General features: G+C 40.6%; 1 protein-coding gene across 1 annotated transcript in view; it reads left to right on the plus strand.

The window, feature by feature from the left end:
- Positions 1-19,840, plus strand: part of AGBL1 (AGBL carboxypeptidase 1) — a 1,106,789-nt gene that overhangs the window by 730,838 nt on the left and 356,111 nt on the right. Inside the window, exon 22 of the mRNA XM_044279459.1 lies at positions 14,236-14,396. Coding sequence (XP_044135394.1) covers positions 14,236-14,396 — 161 coding nt within the window. The remainder of the gene's footprint in view (positions 1-14,235; positions 14,397-19,840) is intronic.

Raw genomic sequence — 19,840 nt, forward strand, 5'->3', positions numbered from 1 at the left:
TCTCTGCTGACATGAAGCCAGATCGTCTGTTACGGGACCTCTCTCCTCTGCCTGGGTGCTGGGCCTAAATTTATGAAAATGGACTCTTACAGTGGTGGGTGACGTGAAGCCTGATTCTCTGCTATGACATGAAGACTGATTCTCTGCTGACATGAAGCCAGATCCTCTGTTACGGGACCTCTCTCCTCTGCCTGGGTGCTGGGCCTAAATATCTGACAATGGACTGTTGCATTGGTGGCTGACGTGAAGCCTGATTCTCTGCTATGATATGAAGACTGATTCTCTGCTGACATGAAGCCAGATTGTCTGTTACGGGACCTCTCTCCTCTGCCTGTGTGCTAGGCCTAAATATATGCCAATGGATTGTTGCAGTGGTGGCTGACGTGAAGCCTGATTCTCTGCTATGACATGCAGACTGATTCTCTGGTGACATGAAGCCAGATCCTCTGTTACGGGACCTCTCTCCTCTGCCTGGGTGCTGGGCCTAAATTTATGAAAATGGACTGTTGCAGTGGTGGGTGACGTGAAGCCTGATTCTCTGCTATGACATGCAGACTGATTCTCTGGTGACATGAAGCCAGATCCTCTGTTACGGGACCTCTCTCCTCTGCCTGGGTGCTGGGCCTAAATTTATGAAAATGGACTGTTGCAGTGGTGGGTGACGTGAAGCCTCATTCTCTGCTATGACATGCAGACTGATTCTCTGCTGACATGAAGCCAGATTGTCTGTTACGGGACCTCTCTCCTCTGCCTGGGTGCTGGGCCTGAATTTATGACAATGGACTGTTGCAGTGGTGGCTGACGTGAAGCCTGATTCTCTGCTATGATATGAAGACTGATTCTCTGCTGACATGAAGCCAGATTGTCTGTTACGGGACCTCTCTCCTCTGCCTGGGTGCCGGGGCCTAAATATCTGAGAATGGACTGTTCCAGTGGTGGGTAACGGGAAGCCAGATCCTCTGCTATGATATGAAGACTGATTCTCTGCTGACATGAAGCCAGATTGTCTGTTACGGGACCTCTCTCCTCTGCCTGGGTGCTGGGCCTAAATTTATGAAAATGGACTCTTACAGTGGTGGGTGACGTGAAGCCTGATTCTCTGCTATGACATGAAGACTGATTCTCTGCTGACATGAAGCCAGATTGTCTGTTACGGGACCTCTCTCCTCTGCCTGGGTGCCGGGGCCTAAATATCTGAGAATGGACTGTTCCAGTGGTGGGTGACGGGAAGCCAGATTCTCTGCTATGGAACCTCTCTCCAATTGATTTTGGTTAATTTTTATTTATTTAATTTTTATTTTAATTAATTTCCCTATCCACATTTGTTTGCAGGGGATTTACCTACATGTTGCTGCCTTTTGCAGCCCTCTAGCCCTTTCCTGGGCTGTTTTACAGCCGTTTTAGTGCCGAAAAGTTCGGGTCCCCATTGACTTCAATGGGGTTCGGGTTCGGGACGAAGTTCGGATCGGGTTCGGATCCCGAACCCGAACATTTCCGGGATGTTCGGCCGAACTTCTCGAACCCGAACATCCAGGTGTTCGCTCAACTCTAGTCATAAGTAGATAAAATAGGGGATGAATTAACATTCCTGTTTTCTAAAAGCAATAAAAAAAGAGAATCCTCTGTGGTCAACAAGTAACTTATTTTTCTGGTCTTCCAGTAAGAGATTTCCTCAAGGTGGTAGATATTGTCTACTTTGCTAACTATTTGGAAATGAAGAAGGAGGTACTTGCCTTCTAGTTTTTGGACAGAAAGAGTTTTGCTGAAGACAGGCGATATGATATCTGGTCAATTTATATCATTTTAAGTTATTGTTGTTGAATATGGATATGGCCCTCAATAAACATTCAAAGTTAACTGTGGCTTACAAAAAAGATAATTAGGATCCTTTGTTCCAGTTTAAGAACTTATGGACATACTTGTATAGAGGATTAAAAGACCTATAGTAAAAAAAAAAAAATCTGATGCTGATTAATTATATCGCATTTCTTCACCCTGGCAGAAGGACCCACCGTTTGTCGCCCCTCCTCAGCTTCCTATTAGCCCTAGAAAAGGTGAATAGCATGTACCTCTTGCTACATCCCCTTATCTGTTTTCCATTGTTCCTAACATTATATAGATGGGATGGCCATTGGAGGTTCACACAATCCATTGAAAGTTTGGATTCCTAAACTAGAACCCTAAGGCCTGTCAAAGATCTATATGCTACAGTATCTCTATGGTTTGTGGGCCCATTTAAGAACCATGCCAAGTCTCTGTCATTTAGCAAATGTTGTTAGAGAAGTTTAAAGAGAGTGAAAACTTGGCATTTAACTATGACAACAGAAATTGCAATATGGGATCTTTTTGGCACAGTCATTTTATCATTCTTCAAGTCCTGCATTTCATTTACTTAATTAAATTTTTCAGTTACATAATGTTACACTTACATGAGTTGCCTCAAATAAAAAGCATCGAGCGACCTTAGCTAATGACAGGTGCTCAGAGGCTGGAGATCAACTCAATTAAAGACTTTTCTTTACGGCTGTCTTTATTCAGATCTTCCTTAAGCACATGCTAGAATAATTACCTTGTGAATGTGATAAAAAGGCTGTTAAGTACATCCATCACATCCTACATCCCAGTATCTACAGTACAGTACAATTTAAATAAATTTAACTTTTGAGCAAAAAACAAACAAAACATTTTTGTTTAAATCTACACACGTAAATTATTAAATATTTACAGAGGCTGAAATAAATATAGGTCCATCAAGTTTAACCCTTCTTAATCAATAATATATCACTCATTGTTATATTTTTATCTCTCAATGACATTAGTCTAAGGCAGTGTTTCCCAACCAATGTGCCTCCAGCTGTTACAAAACTACAACTCCCAGCATGCCTGCCAGGCCAAATGCTGTCCGGGCATGCTGGGAGTTGTAGTTTTGCAACAGCTAGAGGCACACTGGTTGGGAAACACTGGTCTAAGGCAAGGATGCTCAACCTGCGGCCCTCCAGCTGTTGTAAAACTACAACTCCCACCATGGCCTTCTGTAGACTGATAGCTTTGGGCTGTCTGGGAATGATGGGAGTTGTAGTTTTGCAACAGCTGGAGGGCCGCAAGTTGAGCATGCCTGGTCTAAGGCTAAATCCACACCTGCGGTAAAGCTATCTGACAAGCCGATCCACCAGAGGAACAGCCTGCCCAAGTTCACTGCCCATGCACTGCCAGACCCTATCGACTATTATCAGATCCGGTGGGGATCCAGCCGTTTTCAAACAGGTGCGCAAGGTTTCAGCCATACAAAAACTGGAGCACCTGTTAGTGTCATAGTCAATGTGCTCCGGCGGTGCACGGCCCGATCCGATTATCTGACAGGGGAACAACCTTACTGCTGTTTTTCCCAGTATAAAATAATAAGAAAAAATAAATAAATTTCCAGACAAGAGTGAAAGAGTGGAATGAATAGCAAGTAATGGTGAACATGACCATTAGTGTCTTTCTATGTTAATCAACTACTTAAAATGATATATGGAGTAAACAGAGGGAATCAGCCTATTACGATTTCCCTCAATTTATCTCTGACCATTGCAATCTAGGATTGTCTATTGAAATGAATGGCAGCAATCTAGCTATTTGCATCAGGAATGACAGGTGACACGAAGCCAGACCTGATTCGCCATTTTTTCATAACTTTACCTCCCAAAAAAATTGAATAAAAAATGTTATTATCAAAGGCTACAGATCATCCTGCAAAAAATGAGCTCTAAGACATCTCTGTAGACATGTATAAAAAAGTATATGAAAAGAAAAAAACAACAACATTTTTTTTCAGTATTAAAACGTAGTTTTACAACATAGTGAATGCCATAAAAACTAAACCCATAAAACTGTGGTGGAATTGCCTTTTTTATTTCAAATGACACCCCTTTTGGATTTTTTTTCCCGCCTGCCACTACATAACATGCCATATTAAATAGTGGCATTAGAAAGTGCAACTTGTCACCTACCGTAAAAAAAAAAAAAAAAAAAAAAGCTCTCATACAGCTATGTACATGTGAAAAAGTTATGGCTCCAGGAAGACAGGAAGAGAAAAACAAGAACACAAAAATTTTAAATTTCTGCATCAAAAAGGGGTTAATAATAGATACAGTGATCACAGTAAATCAGCATTACAGGAAGTGACTGAAAGTGAGATCATTGTTGTATGAAAATTGAATGCTAAAGGGTATCTTTATCTTAGTGCTATCCTTCGTCTGCTGTTTTCTCTTCCACTTCAATTTGGGTGCACTTTATCCACAATTTCATTTTATAGGCCAGGCATTTGGTGTAGGCTATGTGTATGCTACTATTGTATCAAGCTGCGCATAAATGTCACATTCCCTGAGCTTGCCATGAAGACTCATCAGCCTGTGAGCTTTCCATCATGTAAAATGGGGGATTGCTATTCATGGACCACTTTCATTAGTTTTGTTTTTAATCTATTGCCAAAGATGGCATTTAAAGTGGTGATCCCCCCCCCCCCCCCCAAAAAAAAAATCACTTGTTTACAAGATAAATAGTACATTTATGATCCTTGGGGAGTTCCTGCTGGAACTGAAACCAGTCATTAGAATGGGGGTCATGAGCTCCCATTCTCAAGGAGTTTGAATGGAGTGATGGTCATGCACACTGATTGCCCTCTACTCAAAGTCTGTGGGACTGGTGAAAACAACTTTTGACTATCTTCATCAGCCAAATAGAGATTGAATGGAGGGTGTATGCATGACCACTGCTTCATTCAAACTCTTCTGCAGTGGGAGCTCAGGACCCCTGGTGTAGTGATTGGTAGGGATCCCAGTGGTAAGGCTGTGGATAGGCAATACATGTTTTTTTTTTTTTTTAGCCCCTTTAAGATTTATTTGCCTTCGTCAACACAGAGCTGTTCTTAGTAATATAAAATGTGTGGCTGTACAGGATACATATCTCAGAAGACCTAGGTACTGAGAGACTGAAAATGCAATTGCTCAGAATGTAGCAGCATTTCCTAGTTTCCATTGTTTGGTTGCCTTGTGGCAATGATATTTGAGCAATGTAATTCCTCAAATTATTTGGGCATAGCATAAGGACGACAGTTTAACCGTTTAACCCTTTTTAATTGACCTTTTCTTTCACTCTGGTGTGAATATAGCCTTACAGTTCATCTAAGCAATCACTTTGTTGCTCATGCACACGTGCAAAGGCTGCATGGTACACGTAGCACATAAAGTCTCCTTCAGGGCCATGTAGCATGGAGTCACATGGTCTTTATGCTTAACACTATCATGCTCTCTATGAAATTAGGAGACATACAGAAATGAGAGTTGGATGCCCTGTTTAGCTCATTACAATTGGATCAGTATTATGGCCACGGATATATTGAGTCCCCACAACATGATCCATGATGTTACCTGGGGCTTTTTTAAAAGTTTTTATTATCTGTTATATAAGAAACATATTCCAAATTAGACCATCCAAAGGTCCATATTACAATAATCAACAATATAATAACATTTTACCCCAAATATTCTCCCCCCACCCTTTGGAGAAAGAGAGAGAGAGAGGAGAGAAAACAAAACAAAACAAAAAAAAGACACATCCAGACCATTTTTTTCCATATCTTGTCAATTTTTTCAGCTCTCTCACTATACCTCTCGGACACCCATTCCAGTTTAATCAAATTAACAACTGCTTCTTGCCACTGTCCCACTGTGGGGAATCTTCATTTACCTATTTCCGAAATATGAGAAGTCTAGCTTGAAATAGTACTTTGCCTAAAACCAATCGCATCTCTTTATTTAGTTTAAGATGTTCTGTAGCCTCTAGAATACAAGCTACTGGGTCTTCAAAAACTTGAACACCCAGAAATACTTATATAATCTCTACAATCTCTTTCAATGCCTAAAAAGTTTAGGCCATCTCCAAAAACAATGTATGAGATCCGCCTTCTCACCCTTACATTTTGGGCACTTATCCGAAGTTCTAACCCCCATTTTCTTTAACGCCCAAGGAGATCGATGTAACCTATGAACCTATGTCAGCACAGGGCTAGTCTTAGTGGTATTCAAAATGTCTGGTTGTACAGGGTACACATTTGTAACTAGTGAAGGGGTCACTACTGGCCCAGAAGACCTAGGAACTGAAAGATTGAAAATGTAGCCACGTTTCCTAGTTTATTAACTGGACAGTGTTCGGTTGCCTTGTGACAATGTTATTTGGGCAATGTACTGTATAATTGCATTATTTGGACACACTGTAAGGAAGAGGCATCAATAGAAGGTACAGTACTTCAAGGAATGTCAAAGCTGATGTGGACTCTGTATAATCTAATTATTACCGGACTCTTTTATCAATGAATGAATATGAACCAGTTTTTTTGTTCCAATTGAACCTCCTACTACGTGTAATTTTCATAGCACATTTCCTTTTTCATATATTCTAGACAATTAGGTGATGTGAGGTTAAGCTGCTTTATGGTGTGCTTAACTTTTACATCATGTGTCATCTTAAAACTCACAACACAATTTCTCAGATTTCCCTTAACCCCTCCCCAGGTAAAACATAACGACCTGAATATATCTCGGCTGCAAAGCACTGGTTAAAATTAGTAATTTCACAAGAACTGGCCAATTATACCCCCTGTAGCTTAATGGTCTCCTATTATCCTCAATATAAAGCAAATTAGCTCTAAGCAATTAAATAAATTCACACTTCACCCATAACATAACATTACTGTTATGACGAGCTGTTAGCTCCACCAGATGCAACCTAATAAAACATTTCCTATTACCTCTGTCTGTATTTTGCTTCTGCTTCGTATTTTACACCTGAAAATACCTCCTCTATCATTTCCCATAATATTTTACATCAGCTGGGAGACCAATAGAATATATGATGTTCTTGACCTGTGTTTGTCTTTGAAAATGGTTTCTGGTGGTAAACCAGCAAGCTGCTAACGTAAGTCACTGCTACACATACTTAGTGTGATGTATACCTCTCAAAGGAGTTAATGATGCTCATTACCATAGTAAAAGGCATTATATGTAATCATATGCAAATGGCTGCTGAAGTAATCACGCCATATTATCATTTTGCCTCGCACATTATGAAATAAGCTGCCTCAGGCTTCATTTAGACATGTATATGTCCATTATTTAAATCATAGAACGGATTCCAAGTCATAATCTTACAGCGAATACCAGCATTTTGCATTGTTGTTGATCTGTATTTCCACAGTCGCAGTGGTTCAGCATATTAAAGCAGCTCAAGCAGGAGCAGAAAGGCATGAAGAAGAGACAGCTGTAGTGAATGGCTTGGCTGCAGATGGTTGTACTGCATATTTAGTGCAAATTTGCTACAGAATAAAAGCATACGTCATTAAGGGTCACTTAAAAGGCCCAAAATGTGGAAGCAGCTCATCTGCATCTCTCTTAAGGAAGCACTCCCACAAAAATATTTATTCTCTGGCACGTTAGAAATGCACACAAACTTCTTACCAGTGACTGTATTTGGGAGTTATAACCTTTCTTCTGATCCTCAGATGTGTCATGTGACCAACTCTCTGATCTGCAACTGACACATGGCAGGAAGTTGGTTACTTCTCTATTCATTCCTAATATACTGACATTGAAGCTCCCATAGGAACGGTACGGTAGAGAATCTGGCTTCCTGTCCACACATAAGATATTGTGTTATTTGGAGAGTTACAAAATAAAGGCACACAGAGATAGGAGTTGGGTGCCTTGTTACAACTCCTAGGTTATATGGATCAGTAATATGGCCATGGCTATGATAAGCCTTTACAGGAGGATCCATTATGTTCTCTGTGGCTTATAGGGGTTATCTGCCATTTTCATACTGATGATCCATCCTTTGGCTAGGTCTTCAGCATCTGATCGTCAGGAGTACGATACCCAGGACCCCCACTGATCACCTGTTTGAGAAGACAGAGAGGTTTTCAGTAGTGCCATGGCCTTCTTACAGCTTTCAACAGACCAGTGATGTCACGACTATAGGTCACGAGCACAGGCCCATTCTCTTCATTAGGGCTGAGCTGCACCCAGGTCACCAGCACCAGCTGATTGGCACGAGAGTGGGGTGCCTGACTCCCGCCAATCAGCCATAAATGGCCTATCCTGAGGATAGTTCATTACTAATAAAATCCTAGAATGATCCATTAGTTGGTTGGACCAGACCATATTTAGAGGTTTCATAGCAAAATGAGTAAACATGTACTGTATGCACTCTTAGCTTTTCAGTTTGAAATATTTATTTTACTTTTCATTCCACCAGAACATAAAATCTAAATTTAAATCCATTTTAATTCTAGGTTGCAATACAACAAAACATCAAAGGGATTGAATGCTTTTGCAAAGCATGTCGGGCCCATACATATAGCCATATTGTGGCTCTATGCAAGAACAAATGTCACAAAAGATAATTAAATGAATTCAAGCAATCTTATTCCCACCAATATACTATGCATACGTGATTTACAGAATATAATTCTTATTTATTAATCATTATTCCAGCTATTCATATACTGCTAACAATTTCTATGGTGCTTCTAATCCTTACATATGGTTCTTGTGTCCTCAATCTGGTCTTTTTTCCCTCATACCTGATCCTTGTGACATCCTATCTGGTACCCCGCTCTTATATTTGGTCATTTTACCCTCTCACCTGGTCTTTGTGCCCTTGATTTACATCCGGAAATGCTGTTTGAACAGTATATGAAGAGCTATTGTTTTGATAATCCTTATCTACACTGGAAGAGATACAACCTCTATTTTCTCCATGAACAAAATCCAACATGCTCAACAGCAGAGAGCAGGTGAAATGCTAGTAATACTTGTAACCTTGGAGGTCATAAAAATGATAGTGGATTGGTATATTAAAGACCATCATTCGGAGTGAGGGCTAGTGTTCATTTGCTCCGGTTCTTCTCGGTTGTACGCTGTTGATAATTTAATGTGCGGTTTCTACAGGTCTCTGATCCGCACTCTACTCCTGGGAGCAACAGGTACAATAAACAGGTTTGATATACGAGCTTTGAGAAAACCAAGGTGTTGTTAATGCTTTCTGCAGGCGATCATATATAATTCAGGCAGCCCGTGCCAGGCATCATGAGTGTTGTTATTTTTTGCAATCCAACCTTTCAGATTGAAGTGATAAATATACAGCGTGTGAACAATGGCTTGAAATCAGCTGGCCTAATTGCAGGAGACAGACAGTTTATTAATGCATGAAGGCCCACCTGGGATTTTATCTCTTGAGGACCAAGGGAATCATTTAGTCTACTGTATGCTGGAAAACGCGGCTAACGTTTATATTGCTGCTGTTTATCTCTCCCCAAATATTATCTGATGCTAGTTTAATATCTCACAGTTTTGACATGTATAGTTTATAGCTCCCTGTTTGCTGGATTCCATTACTTGAAGTGTTTAACAAGGCATAAACTAATTAGATGATATATAGGAAAAGTCTCCATTTCATGTGTAGGAGGATCACATTAATAGCAGTGCATGTGAAATGATTTAGAATAATGTAGCAGGAGAGCATGATGTACAGGGCTATGCTGAATCAAGACACTGGGGCACTAATGCTAATTTTAAAACAGCAAAAAACTTAAAGGGATTGTCTCATCTAAGACATTGGGGGCATATCGCTAAGCTATGCCCCCAATATCTAATAGGTGCTGGTCCCACTACTGGGACTACCACACATGCGTGGCCGGCCTCTATTCATTCCTATGGGAGCTCCGAAAATAGCCTTGTGCCGACTCAACTATTTCCGTCAGTCCCAGAGAAGTGAAGGGAACACTTACACTGTGTGCTTCCAATTAATTTCAATGAGACTGACAAAAATAGCCGAGCGCACCATTCCTATCTATAGGAATAAATGAAGGGCGGCAGCGCATGCGCAGGGCACCCTCCATCACTTTGCAGGCTCCGTTTTAAAGATAGGCTTCGGACCCACACCTATCAGACATTGGGGGCATATCCTAGCAAAATGCCCCAATGTCTGAGGTAAGGCAACCCCTGAGGTAATCTGTTAGCTCCGAAACACCCCACCCCCCAAACCTTAGTAAGCAGAGTATAGTGTAAGTGATGCTGAGTCTGGTTATGTAATTTTTATCTTCATGCTCTCTTGCATTCTCATGCTGTGTCCCCACAAACCAGCAGTAAGATGCAGGAGAGGACTCAAAGAGGAGTCCCATTAATGGGTTTTACTGCTGGTTTGTGGGAGCACAGTGTCCGAATACAGGTGAGTATGAAGATAAAAATTACATATTGGACTTAGCTTCACTTACACTATACACCACACTCTACTTTGGGGAGGGGGGGCATATTTCGGAGCTGACAGACTCCCTTTAACTTACAATTCAGCCAGATTTGTCAAGGTGGTTGATGCTGATGCACTAGACTGTCTAGTCTAAAGTACCTCACATTAGTGTATTGTCAGCTAAGGCTACTTTCACACTAGCGCTTGATCGGATCCGTTCTGAACGGATCCGATCATATTAATGCAGACGGAGGCTCCATTCAGTACGGATCCGTCTGCATTAATAACTTAGAAAAATTTCTAAGTGCGCAAGATGCCTGAGTGGATCCGTTCAGACCTTCAATGTAAAGTCAATGGGGGACGGATCCGCTTGAAGATTGAGCCATATGGTGTCATCTTCAAGCGGATCCATTCCCATTGACTTACATTGTAAGTCTGAATGGATCCGCTCGCCTCCGCACGGCCAGGCGGACAGCTGAACGCTGCAAGCAGCGTTCAGCTGTCCGCCTGGCCGTGCGGAGGCAAGCGGAGCGGAGGCTGAACGCCGCCAGACTGATGCAGTCTGAGCGGATCCGCTCCATTCAGACTGCATCAGGGCTGGACGGAGGCGTTCGGGTCCGCTCGTGAGCTCCTTCAAACGGAGCTCACAAGCGGACCGACGAACGCTAGTGTGAAAGTAGCCTAAACCTACCGAGAATGGCGGGTTCAGCCAACACTATAATGTGTATGGGAAGCTCCCAACTCTCCTTCGACAGATAAATAGAAGGATCAGGTGAAATCAATATTTTCATCTATCCTTTTGTTCTCCTTGTAGATAAGCTGCCATCAGAGGTGTCTGGCTCTACCCTAGAATAAACATTGTTAGGGAGTCAGGAGGGATAGTTGTCAGCCAACAGTTATTGAATGTGTATGTCCATCTTCAGTGTATATTACATATCATTTGGTTTATTTACCACCAGCAAAATTGCCAATATCTCCTTGCTCGACAAGTCAAAAAAAATGTCTAAAACACTTAATAACGTGTATGCCAATTTTTGCACAAATTAAGCCTGTATTCTGGCACATTTTGAATAGTAAATACCACCCACTGTATTAGGACACTAGTTTAACTCTTGGCATCCGCCATGAAAAAATATTAAATGTATTTTTTCTGGTGCCTCAGCAAGTACGTAAGACCAGGTCTTCCATGTGCTTTCCACATCCATATGTCTTTTCCTCAAAAGGTAGAACATGTCTTATTCTTGGCCGCAAATGTGGACCATGCAAATAAAATGGATGCAACACGTAGGTCACATGGACGTCAACCCTATTTTGTGGATGCACCTTTTGCATACCCTAAAGTACTGTGCATAAGGTCGTTTGAATGCCCTTTAATTTGAATGTGAAAGGATAATATCCACAGGTTAATCTCTGGGCCAAACACTGTACCTGCTGCAAGAGCGCAACGTCTTGAGTAGCAGAATGGAACAGTTCTATATGTAAGGTAGTGTTTTGCTGGCAGATCCTATGTAAGAATATCATAAGTGGGTTTTGTGATAGTAAGTAAAACTTGGAAGGTAAAACACAAGTACAATGAGAGTTATCATTTAGTAATTACAATGAGCAGTAATCAGGCGTGTGATTTCATAGAACCAATTACTGAGTGTTAAGTCTAAATAAAGGAAAGTAGTTATAAACGAAAATGCCTCATCACACAGCCATAATTGCCTTGATTAATTATGCCTCCTTCTTTATTTAGTGGGGTAAGTATGACTCTCATTGTGTTATCTTTAAATGTATGTTACTTTGTATTCATGTGTGAATGATGCTTGCTGTTCTCCTGGCCTATCCATATGAACTGTGCATAGCATTGTGATGGTGAAATGTTGTTGACAAGGCTAGAAACGGCTTCCCGTGTATTACATTGCTAAGCAGATGATAAATCCCCTTTCAATGTACCTAAATGGGCTTATCTCAGCAATACCTTTTTGTGTAGCAATTCAAGATATTACTGAAAGAGAACGTTATTACCATATAGAAATGAATATCGTCTGTAATCCCGATATGTCTGCGGTTGATGTCATTCCCAGCTCCTATAATCTCTGCACTCAAACACATGGGGGGGGGGGGGGGGGGAAGGATTTATCATTAGGAGAATATTTGAAGTCAGTTTTGCTTCAGTCTGTTTTGGAGTACTTTGTGCCACATTTATCAAATGTTGCATGTTGTTTGATAAATTTGGCTTGTCCTTAAACCTAACACTTTTGTCTAGAGAATCTACTCCGGTTTTCCTACTCCACCCTGCTCCTGGAGAGAGATTGTGACTTGTTTGTGATAAAGTCTCAATGATAAATCTGAAGTGAAACTCATTAACATAGCTCATCAAGCCCACTTTTCCACCCATATTACAAAACTGGAATGAGTGGTGTACACGTGCAAAAAGTCTCAAATATTTGCGCGAGTGTAAAAAGTCATACATTTTTTGCGCAATTGCATAAATTTGGCGCAAGTGCAAAAAAGCCCTATTTTGCGATGTTTTGATGTCAGAATTCTGGCGTGAAGGTATGATAAATCAGAGTCATGGAGTTCTACAAGTTGAGCTACCTACTGTTTGATGAGACCTTCAATTAGACTTGCGTGCATCTCATCGTAATATAACCTTCCTGCGGGACACCTGCCTCTTATAATGAAGATAACTCAGTATTTATTATGCTTGTTTAGAAATAAAAGATTAAGTGGTTCTCCTGCTGCGTTAAAGCTGCCAGCACTATGCTTGGGGAAAATCTTCAGATATTATAGAACTTTAGTACCCAGAGATCTAGCATCCTCCTGAAACTTTGATGATTACGTTTTATTATTAAAGGGGCTATCCAAGTGTTTAATACTGATGATCATTAATATCTGATTGTTGGGGTCTGACTTCTGGCATCCCCGCTGATCAGCAGTTTGATGAGACTAGATGGAAATACAGTTACGTATTGAATATATGGATGGCGAGATAAATAGATATATATGATGTTATAGAGGTTGTCCAAGTGAGTAATACTGAGGATCTATTTTCAGGAGAATTTGATCCGTAGGGGTCTTAAACCAGGAACCCATCGACGATCAGTCTGCGCCTCTTTGAAAAGACCTGCCAAAGGACATGGTGACGATGATGCTGTCACGGGATCTTGCTGGGAGCATGCGGTGACATGATCACACTCAGTGCAGGTCCTTCATCATGTTTTTTCTACTCAAGAGAGGAGCGGACTGCCTCTGTGAGAGCAAGTGGATGAGGTGAGGCTAGAGACAACTCTAGCCACCATTTTAGGAAAAATTATTTGTTTCCATGAACAGTGAGGAAATTTGGATTTGTGACAAATCAAATATTTCCTAAACTTCGGATGCTTCGCTCAACACTAGACGTGACATCACAGGTTGAGAAAGAGGAGGCCGCAGCACTCATCCGAGCTTATCAGTTGATAGAAAGGGGTGCCAGGAGTTGGAGTTCCATTGATCTGATATTGATTACCTATTCTGAGGAGAGTTAATCAATATTTAACTCCTGGAGACACATTTCACGATGGCCAGTGCTTTTACAGAGTCAAGTATTGCCAGTAAATTTCCAGGACCATTCACCATTATTTTGCCATCTATATATTGATCTTTTTCTTGGCATGCTACAGCAGCAGCTGCTCTGAATCTCTCACTTGTTATTTCAGTAAGCAACAAGTCACGCATCTACTTATTTTATATACTCTTGGAAACAAAGTGAGGAAAAGTTTAAGGCATCAGAGAACTTTACAATTAGATAAATAGTGCAGGTCGTTCATCTGCAAACAGTTGCAGGAGAATTTAAATGCAAGTATAGAAGTTATTAATGATTTCATGGGATTCAGTTCAATTAATGTGCACATGCTTGGTACTAGCTGTTTATCTTTAAGATTGATTGTGCTTTACTCATTTCCATATCATCTGCATCCTTCACAGGGTTTACAGGTTGGAACAAAGGAGTTAGAAGAAATGGGGGCAAAGTTCTGCCTTGGACTGTTAATTCTCCTCTCCAAATCCTTCTACAGGGGAATGCTGCATCCGCAGGTAGAGGAACTGCTTGAGGCTGAGAGAGAAAGTGCTGACAATCACAGAACCAGGTAAGGCACTGTAAATTTGACCCAATTTATGTTGTATTAGGTTATAGTCCATGCCACAGTTGCTGTAAATCTAATGCACAATGGGGAAAACAAATCTGTGACAAACTCCACGAGTTACATTCTGGTAAGGGTGAGATTTCATAAGTTTTGTGATTTGCTTTGGTGCTACTAGACACACTGCAGATTTTCCAACCATAATTCCACAGTAGAAAACCCACATTGTGTCTACCTCATGTTCACATGCCGCTTTTACAACCATGGTGCTTTCTGAGTTTTAGGTTTTCTACTTACACAGCATGACCATCTCTGGTGGGGAATCCGTGGGAGCGGATTGTATATGTGACTCTAATGGGGTTGGACACTTTATAAGGATATAACCTAAATTTCCATATAGTCCATGATGTGGCACAATAAACTCTTATCTTGCTTTTAGCTCACCTGATCTAAACAGCGTAGCACCTTGGTGGCCCCACCCACTGGAAGCAAATTGGTGACAGTCACGTCTTTTATGGCTGTGTAGAGGAGGATGCTGCCATGGACAGCTAATAAAGTGGTCATATGAGTAAACCACATGACCATCTCTAATTTACTTCCTTTTTTCATGGTCAATGGGTAGGCAGCCAGGGGCTTTCTTTCTTAACAGCAACTTAGGCAAGGTAAAAGCTTGCCATGAGTTCATTGTGCCAATTCCGGGCTTCCCCTTTGAAGGGTCCTCTAGGAATGGTTTAAAACGGTGCCAGTAACCGGTCCTAGAATGTGAGGAGGATTGGTTTACTCCACGACTCACAGAGATGCCTAGTAAGGTGAGGGAGTAGGGCCTCACTACTCACTACACTACTCTGTAATAGATGGTAATGATGCGATCCTGCCTACAATATGTCATCATGGCTGAGCAACCTGACAGGAACACTCCCCAATATATGCAAGGGCCAGAATGTAGTGTGTAGTGAAGCCCCACCCCCTAGGTAGCTCTTCATATGAAGGCCACCAGTCCTGCTCACAATCTAGGACAGGTTGTTTGTAGAACCCCCTTAAGGGGATTGTTCGCTATGTATTTATACAGATTTTCAGGATGAAAAAGTTAATTATGAATTATGAGCAAGATCAGAAACCAAGGCCAAAGTAAAGGTGATTTACAGTAAATGTTATCTCTTTCGCCGAAATATTGGCCTAAGTACATGTGTCAGTTGCATGTGTTGGATTGCATAGTTCACATGACAAAAGTTCTAAAAAATATGGATATATATTTGAAACAATCATAGATAATAGTCGGCTGATTCTTCTTTGACCAAATGTTGATGTTCTGTTTAAATCTATGTTCTTCGTTTATGTTTTAAAATGGTGAAAATGAAAAATTACATCTAAATGTCAATCCCTCACAAAGCTCTGTTCAGTTGTGGTAATACATCTGACAATTCTACAGCTGGTCTGTTGTATAAAGAATCAGAAGTCTGAGAATATTATCAGAACTTGGTGATATTTGTGCCCTCCTCTCATGGATTAAATACACTTTATGTAGTACACTGATATTTAGCCAAAAGAAATACAAAAGCATATTTTGCTTGACCACTTATAAAGAGTTGATTTCGCCTTACAACTCGAGTAAGTTCTACTACTTTATGTTGCATTGGTTTTATAGGAACTTCCACCCTACTACTAAATCATTAGTGAATATGGATATAATGAATATCTGATATAATGAATGTGCTTGGTATTGTAGCTCAGCCCCATTGACTTGAATGGGGCTGAGCTGCAACTAGGCCATGTGTCTGATGGACATTGATATCACATGGCCTAGGAAGAGGCGGTGGCACTCAAAGCCTCTTCTAACAGCTGATCACCGGGGGTCCTTGATGTCGCACCCCCATAGATATGATACTGATGACCTATCCTTAGGATACGTCATAAAAATCTTTCCCTGGATAACCCCTTTAACCATTAAAAAAAATATATATTTGAAAAAATATTGTTTCGCAACAAAAAAATATAGTGTAATAATAAAATAATACTCCCAAAGGTGTCCATAGCCTGTAATGATCTCTAAAGGAGTGACAGTGATAATATTCATTTCTTCCTTTCTGCTCACAGGTACCCCACCTCATGACTATAATTATTTTTCACTTTTCATTCCATTTTCCTTTTCCCCGCTCTGTCTGTGTTTAGTATCTCTATCTCCTATTTCAGTTTCTCAGATCTCATGCTTGTTGTATACATACGCAGTTTGACTATGACACAGTTCTGTTAAAGCCAAGATGTCTCGCGTTGGCATTGAATTGACTTTTCAGCCTGTGTCTTTGACATAAGACATTTCCGCTTGTCAGAAGTTATATCTTTTATTGTCTTCAACCCTCCTGGTTTGTCATGGCTCTCCTCGACCTACACCAGTACGCCATGCTTTTTTCATTTTTTTTCTTACACTCTTTGCCTCTGGGAAGAGAATATTAAGCAAGACTGGCTGGTCAAGTTGTATGGGATTGATTGCTTCTGTTGTATGATCCAAACGAATCAAACTCAATGTTCTGCCCGCCTCAGTCAGGTAAAACTGTCAAGGATAATGTGAATGGGACTGTGAAAAAGACACAGTTTTTTCCCTTGAGGAGAACAGACCTAATAGCAATGCCACACAATCACTGGCACTTGCAAGTGATTTGTATACACAGTGCCCGCCACACGACCTTGACTAATTCCTCATTTTACTAGGCAAATCCTACAATCAAATGCTGCTCTATGTGATACATTTTTATTTCGAAACATTGAAATGTATATTTTACATTATGACAATGTTTGATGTTACCAAACATATAACACACAAAAATGAAACGTAAATCAACAGTACTCTGCATGCACAAAAAACAAAGTCTAGAAAATAATGCCATGCTCACTATAAAAAATATACAAGTACTAATGCTATATTATATAAATGTGAGATTCTCGGCAAATACATTTTGTGCGAAAAATTATTTGTGACTGCCCACCACGGCAAGGTGATCAATTTTGGACAGGAACTTAATGCTACCTATGTTTCTATAAGTATTGTGGAAGTTCATACGGGTGCTAAAGACCATGCACCTAATATATAATGAGGCCTGCGCCTCCTCGTAAATTACGCACGTCGAAAACATCATAGGTGTGCTAGGTTAACTGCGCAGACAGGCTGGTCTTTAAAAAAATGCTACATTCTGTAGAATAAAAATTAAACTAAAGGAACACTCCAGGCCAAAAAAGCATTTTATTTGGTTAAGTGCAGGGCTTGTGGGGGAGGGGCATGACACAGGAAAAGTTCTTTGAATGCCAATCTCAGCCCCTGTATTAGAAATAGCAAAAGATTTTACTTTAAAGATTTCCTGGAGCTGCCTTCTTTCTCAAACGTCTGACTTCAGCGATCGGACTAGTTAGATCCTTTTATATATTGAACGATATATATGCTGACTTGATGGTGCTGCATTATTTAATAAGGAAAAGCTATATTCTTCTTGTATTCACTGGACTGTACTGTAACTTTACAATGCATGAACATAGATAAAATAAGCCCCTGTATTGTGATGGATTAGAGTCAACTATAAAGAACTCAGTCCATACACAAGATGTAATGTGAAAAGTAAATGCAATATTTATCACAAGTACTTAGCTATGGTTAGGACAATTAACTTGGTTTCAGGGTTAAAGTATTCTGATGAAAAATGGTGCAGTACCTTTTTGTTTGAAACATTCCACACGACGGTGGCAGTGCTTGCACACAGTAGGAAAAGGCCCCAACCTCTGCATGCTCCCATGTTTCCGGCAACTAGAAAGGCTGGCGCCTTTCCCTACAGTGTGCAACCACGGCCACTACTGTTGGATTGCAGAGTGGTCGTAACCCCTGGATAAGAGCAGTGTATAATGTGATGGAAAAATAAATCAAGCCAGCAAAGGAGGCAATATGGACAATCAAAATACATTAGGCTACTTTCACACTAGTGTTTTTGCTGCATCCGGCAGGGCTTCTGTTACTGATAATACAACCATCTGCATCCGTTATTATTGGATCCAGATGTGTTATCTTTAACATGGCCAAGACGGATCTGTCATGAACTCCATTGAAAGTCAATTAGGGGACGGATACATTTTCAATTGACTTGCATTGTGGGTCATGAGGGATCCGATCCGACTTGCTCTTCACCCCATGACGGAAAGCAAACTGCAGCTTGCTATGGTTTGCTCTCCAGTATGAGAACACAACCAAATGGAACGGAATGCATTTTGAAGCATTCCGTTCTCTTCAGTTATGTTTTGTCCCAATTGATAATGAATGGGGACAAAACTGAAGCGTTTTTTTACCGTATTGATACCCTCTGACTGATCTCAATACCGGAAAATAGAAGCGTTAGTGTGAAAGTAGACTAAAGTTCCATGTATTAACTTTCTCTACATGAAAAATGTCTTTTGCTGAAGTGACACAACCCCTTAAGGATTTATCCAGACATTCATTCTTATAGATTTGTGGGCATTAATTCACAAGATATTACAGTACAGTGACAGCAAAGTGGATGAGATTTCAGCTAATCTCATCAGCACATTGCAGAAAGTTTTCCGTGAGTATATTGACATGCAACACTGAAGACTTTTACCAGTTTCCTCCCATTGCGATGTGCAGGGTGTAATCTGCTGTAAATCTGCAAGCAAATTCACATGGAGTAATGCAGGTGTTGTCCCAGATTTGCAGAAGAGTTTGTAGTAAAACCTTCAACAGATGAATTTACCCTAGCACATCATAATCCAAGTAAAGACTTGGATTTAGCTTTCTTAGCCCAATAGGCAAGAAGCCATTATCTAGTATATACAGTTGCAAGAAAAAGTATGTGAAACCTTTTGGAATTATATGGATTTCTGCACACATTGGTCATAAGATGTGATCTGAGCTTCATCTAAGTCACAACAATAGACAATCACAGTCTGCTTAAACTAATAACACACAAAGAATTAAATGTTACCATGTTTTTATTGAACACACCATGTAAACATTCACAGTGCAGGTGGAAAAAATATGTGAACAGCTAGACTAATGACATCTCCAAGAGCTAATTAGAGTGAGGTGTCAGCCAACTGGAGTCCAATCAATGAGATGAGATTGGAGGTGTTGGGCACAGCTGCCCTGCCCTATAAAAAACACACACCAGTTCTGGGTTTGCTTTTCACAAGAAGCATTGCCTGATGTGAATGATGCCTCACACAAAAGAGCTCTCAGAAGACCTATGATTAAGCATTGTTGACTTGCATAAAGCTGGAAAGGGTTATAAAAGTATCTCCAAAAGCCTTGCTGTTCATCAGTCCACGGTAAGACAAATTGTCTATAAATGGAGAAAGTTCAGCACTGCTGCTACTCTCCCTAGGAGTGGCTGTCTTGTAAAGATGACTGCAAGAGCACAGCGCAGACTGCTCAATGAGGTGAAGAAGAATCCTAGAGT

This window comes from Bufo gargarizans, chromosome 2, assembly GCF_014858855.1.
Source record: "Bufo gargarizans isolate SCDJY-AF-19 chromosome 2, ASM1485885v1, whole genome shotgun sequence".
Taxonomy (NCBI): Eukaryota; Metazoa; Chordata; class Amphibia; order Anura; family Bufonidae; genus Bufo; species Bufo gargarizans.